Genomic DNA, 6,044 nt, shown 5'->3' on the forward strand with positions numbered 1-6,044 from the left:
AATACAATTTTATCAAAATCCTTACAGCTCTTAATGGCCTTAATATTAATAAGCAATTGAATTATTTATCACTTAATTAAAAAAACCCTTAAAAACTAATTTGATAAATCTGATTAATAAACATTCAAATATTTAATATCTGAGTACAAAATAATTATCCAAAATTCAAAAACTCAAATCAGATTCATAAACCAAAACTTGGCAATAATAAGACTCTCAAATTATAATAAGGAGCTATAAAATTATGACTTTAAAGAAAAGGCTACATATATTAAGGCAAAATTATGTTTCTGACTTAAATAAACAAATACCTTAAATATCAATCCTTCCCATCATCATTACCATGAAAGGAATCTGTCCAACTTGCCATAAATTAATAAATATAAAAAAGGATGGCCATCTTTACAAACATGGCCCTACAACCCTCCCTTGCTCAGGCTCTAACACACTTTGCACAAAACTTATAGAACCCCCAATAAATACCAAACACATACAAGTAAATTACAAATCACTAGAAGAATTTATCTTTATTAATAAATCACCAACAATTAAGCACATCCCAACCAGTGTTAACTACCTTATCACAGACCATCTCACCAAATTATTTGATAATATTAACTCAGATTTGTCAAACACAAATCATTGGAATAATCTATTCACTTTCCCTTTTAAATGTCTCTCAATCCCAAAAGATAAAAAATCTATTTCACTACCTAACATTATAAAAGACAGACTTAAAAATATAGATTACTTAACACCTCTTGAACACATCAAATATCCCAATAATTCCAATGAAAGTTTCATTAAAACCTGTGACAAAATTTCCAAAAAAATAAATGAAGGTGACGTCTGCGGAGCCCAAAAATTAATCTCCTCACAATCAAAACTAGCCCCATCTAATGATGCGACTCTTGAAAACCTAAAATCTCTCCATCCACGAGCTTCTTATACTAGCTTACCAAATCCTCCGCCAAATATTCCTCCTCTCACAATATCAAACCAAGATATACGTGACACTATAAACGAATTTAATAAATTTTCAGCAGCAGGTCCTGACGGCTATAGACCATCCTACTTCCAAACATTCCTAAAATCTCCCAATTCAAATAGTTTTTTTAACTCACTTACATCCTTCCTCAATAATATAATCACTAGAGATATCCCCACATTAGCTCATCAAATAATATTTGGAGCTAACTTGATTGCATTTGAAAAGCCGAAAGGTGGTATCCGCCCAATAGCTATCGGTTCTTTCTTCAGACGCCTGATTACTAAAATCATCGCAAAAAAAATAAAAACCGTTACTCATTCCCTGCTTGGCAATTACCAATTAGGCTGCGGAACAAAAGGAGGCGTAGATATAGCCTCTCACTGTCTCCGAATCTACCTACAACATCCTCCTTTAAACTCCGTTCTTTGCAAAATTGATTTCAAAAACGCCTTCAATACTATATCCCGTTCCTCTGCTCTCGAATCGTTTTACGATAATTTCCCCCAATACTCGCGCATAGTTGACATTTGGTATTCCAATAGCACTCCCCTCATTTTCAATGGTTACGTTATATACTCAGAAGAGGGTGTTCAGCAGGGCGACCCCCTAGGCCCTATACTTTTCTGCTTAGCCATCCATAATATGATGAAAGATCTCAAATCTGATTTTGATCTAGACCTTAATTTATGGTACCTAGACGATGGCACTCTCTGCGGTAACCAACACCAAATAAGCAAAGCCCTCTTCCACCTCGAAAGAGAATGCCCCAAAATAGGCCTAGAGTTAAACAAAACCAAAATAGAAATCTGCATACTCAACCCCGAGATTCCCCTAGATTCATTTAAAGATTACAATATTATCGAAATCGACGATATCCAACTCTTGGGCTCCCCACTACTAAATAATAAAATCTCGGAAAAAACTATCGATAAAACCTTCTTCGAGTTGCAAAACTTGGAAAAGTTCATCAATCATATCCCATCGCACCAACTTTTTTATCTATTAAAAAAGTGCCTATATTTACCTAAAATTTCACACCTCTTCCACTCATCCTCCTCATTTACCTCCTCAGAATTTTTCACCAAGCATAATATTCGCTTAAAGACCTTAATGGAAAGGATCCTTAATCTTCCACTATCAGACTTTAATTGGCACCTTGCTCAATTACCCGCTAAACTAGGCGGTATCGACCTAATCCCCTTAGAATTACTCTCCCTATCTCTTTTTATCTCTAATCGCCTTTCGCTCAATTCCGCGATCTCATCTTTTATAACTCCCAATGACGATCTCTTAACAGTAGCAATCGAAAAATGGAATCTACTAACCCCAGACGATCAAACATTCCCAACCGAAATTTCTAATAAATCAATCTTGGAACCCCTTATAAAGAAACTTCAAAATAATCTTAACCCCTCCGATATTAGCGATATTCAACTACTTCAATTAAACGATAAATATGGCGGATATGAATGGCTCGAGGCACTTCCTAGCCTAACCCTTGATAATCTCTTAACCAATGACCAACTGAGAGTTACCATAGGATTCAGACTAGGATGCTCGCTAACACATTTACACACTTGCCACCTTTGCAACCTTCCCGTACAACCAAACGCAAGACACGGCCTAAACTGCTCCCGTAGCCAAGGTCGCCACCTCCGGCATAAAGCTATAAATAAAATCATCCATAACGCTCTTAATAAAGCTAAAATTCCTAACATTCTAGAACCTACAAACCTCTCTCTACAAGATGGCCTCAGACCTGACGGTCTAACCTGCATCCCTTGGTCCAATGGGAAATCCCTAATCTGGGACGCTACCTGTGTCTCTTCCTTTCCCTCATCAATTAATTCAAATCCTCTTACTAATGGCGAAAATAAAAAAATCAATAAATACTCAATATTAAATAATTTTATTTTTCAACCCATAGTCATCTCAACTAATGGTAATTTCTCCCAATCAACATATTCTTTTTTAAAAATTTTAGCACGTAAAATTTTTAACATAACAAACGAAAAACGCGAGTCAACCTTCCTAAAACAAAAAATACAATTAGAAAATTTTTAAACATAATTATACATGTTTTTAGGTACTTTTTTACTATAAGCTCTTTTTAGAGCCATCGATATTTTAAAATTTACACTCATTTTTAATATATGACTTGTTATATTAGATATATTTTATTATTGTAATAATATGAAGAATAATTTTTAATTAAAATAAAATAAATATATTATTTAAATTATAGAGAGGTAATTTTGTGAACGTTCCAACGGCGTTTTTTAAATTTATAAATTCTACTCTAGACATCGTGTTTATGAATTTTAGGAATTTTAAAATTTGATTTATACAAAACCATAGTAAAAAATATATTCGATTACGCCTACTCTATTTTTTTTATTTAAATTCTTACACAAAAAACAACTATTATAGTAAAATTTCTAGATTCTCAAAAATAGGTATTGGAAACTTAATTTGTTTTTATTTTAATAAAATAAAACTGCATGCCTCATTCTATTCTATAGATAGCTTGCATAATTTAATAGTCATTTCTATTAACACTTGATTCCACCCATAACATCCTACTTTTTAAAAGAAATTTGTCCTTATCGGATTCAGCAAAATTTTTGTCAAGTCCAAATCCTTGCTATTTTACCAAAAAATATATCTGAATCTATAAGCAATATATTCTATTTGAATCTTAACCATTTTGTAATTAATTAATATTTAAAATTGTGATGTTTTCGAATTCGCGTCATGAGCATTGCAGGGAGAGGGGGCAAGAAAAAATTCTAACCTTATTCTTCTTGTAAAGATCATTTCATCTAATAAAAAATTTCCTCCTATACCCTCTCTCCAAATGATATTTCTATAATTTAAATTTTTCACCTAACTTACAAATCAAATTAAGTTCAATATTATTTTTTTTGAAAAGTAAATAATTAAAGCCATTTTTAATATTATAATTAATATTATAATTATAATAAAAAATTTGTTGATATTAAATAATATAGAATTTTTTATTAGAAGAGTTAAATTTTTAAATTAAATCTGCAAAACTCTTCAATTTTTAAGATTTAAAATAAAGTATAATAAAAGTTAAAAAAAATAAATAAGAGCCCTACATTATAATTGTATAAGAATGGTTATAAAGAAGTCTTAGGATAAAAGAATTGTTAATCTTGAATGTTTTCAAAAAGCCTCTGTCTATTATCTTTACATTTACCCTTTTGAAAATTTAATATGTTAAGCCATGCTATAAAAAAATTTAATTTTTATATGTGATAAGCCTTTTTAGAATAAACATTTTTTCAGTTTCGTAGTGCAAGTTATCTTTCAGTTCTGTACATCTATTCTAACAATATTAGACAATTCCAAAATTTATTTTTCTGTATTTTTTAAGTTATATAAAAAATATATATCCCGAGTAGCTAAAAAATAATCGCATTTTGAAATAAATTATGAAACTTGTCATTTGTTTTTTTTTAAATAGAATATTTTATTTTATTAAATTATCTTGATATTTAATATTTAGAAAAATATGAAATTTAATTTAATTAAGTTTTTAAAAAGCTAAAATTTCACAACATTCCTAATATTTATTTATTTTCCAAAAATAAATTTTAAGAGTTTTAAAATAGGTTCAACTATAGCGATCTTCAATTATTTTAAATTATTTATTTCCTAATCATAATTTTTTTTTATATATCAAAATCTGATTATAAAATATCTTTTTATAAAAAACACAACAAATTAGATGATGATTATGTTAGTTAAAAAATTTGTGTAATAGAGACATCTCAGGCTATTGCAGGATCTCTTCCCATGTTAATTCTGATTGTTATATAAATATCATGAGACATTTTGATGTGTTGATAGGCCATGTTAATTCACATGATCTAATCCAAAAATTTACCTATCTTTTTTCTAAATTGTAATGATTTTCATAAAATATATTTATTTTTTACTTAGTGCCATATATACACACTAGCTAATTACTCGTCAACCGCGTCATTCATGACAAGTTATCAGCCAGTATTCTATTATATTTGAAGATTATTAATCTCTTATTATTATAATTAAAATATTTTATATAAATTTATTTACTTAAAAATAAAAATAATAACATTTTATATCTTATAGTAGTTTAAACTCTTATAAGTGTAAACATTTTGCATTTTTATTAGAGTTGAAAGGTTAATAGTAATATAAATATTTACAGGTAAAAAGATGTTTAATTTTTAGATAAGAGTTCATAGTTTATAAATAATAATAGTAATAATCTTTGTTGTAAAATAATTAACAATTAAATTAATATTTTAAAAACATTAGTTGAGTGTAATCATATTTAATTTAATATAGATTTACAGATAATTTAAAAAAATAATTAATGTTGAAATTTTATATTTTTATTTTCCTTTCTTTATGTAATTAAAATAAATTTTCAAAGTGGATATTTTTAAATAATATCTATGTACAAAACCCAATTACATTCAAAAGTTAGTTTTTTAAAACTAAAAATTTGGCCACGTTCTTAAAAAATCCCAAAAGAAAAATGAATTTTTTTTAAAAAAAAACGGTAAAATTATATTCCAAATTTCTTTTTTGCAGCAAAAATATGATTTTTTTAATTTTAATACTAAATTTGATAATTTTAAAAGTTTTTGAATTAAACTAATATTTTTAATGAATTATATATAAATCCTATTAGATTGGGCGGGACGGAGTAAATTTGTTAAAATATATAACTTGCCCGGACTGGTTATAGTGCCTAAACGGGCCCAAGGGCGGCTTTGACGACCTCTAATAGATTATATAAATATTAATATTATAAAAAATTATTGAACCCTCTTTTGTTTTTTATATAATAATTGAATATTTACATTTTTTTTTTAAAAAATAAAAAGTAATTTAGGGATTTATTTTTCTTATATTAAGAAATTAAATTTTTTTAATTTGAAAAAAAAATATATATTATGAGGAATATATTATTCAAACCTTATAATGGAAAGATATACATCATAGCTATAAGTCTCTATTTGATTTTATGGGCACG

The 6,044-nt window shown here is 27.9% G+C and overlaps 1 protein-coding gene across 1 annotated transcript; it reads left to right on the plus strand.

The window, feature by feature from the left end:
* Positions 1-343: 343 nt before the first annotated feature.
* On the plus strand, positions 344-3,055 carry LOC135924537 (uncharacterized). Its single transcript, XM_065459597.1, has one exon. The coding sequence runs from the start codon at positions 344-346 to the stop codon at positions 3,053-3,055; it is 2,712 nt and encodes a 903-aa protein (XP_065315669.1).
* The last annotated feature ends 2,989 nt before the right edge of the window (positions 3,056-6,044 follow it).

The sequence above is a fragment of the Gordionus sp. m RMFG-2023 genome, chromosome 2 (genome assembly GCF_954871325.1).
Source record: "Gordionus sp. m RMFG-2023 chromosome 2, tfGorSpeb1-WG-v2, whole genome shotgun sequence".
Lineage (NCBI taxonomy): Eukaryota > Metazoa > Nematomorpha > Gordioida > Chordodea > Parachordodidae > Gordionus > Gordionus sp. m RMFG-2023.

Bases quoted from the DNA above. Each gene is read 5' to 3' on its own strand.
- LOC135924537 (XM_065459597.1), top strand. From the start codon at position 344: ATGAAAGGAATCTGTCCAACTTGCCATAAATTAATAAATATAAAAAAG.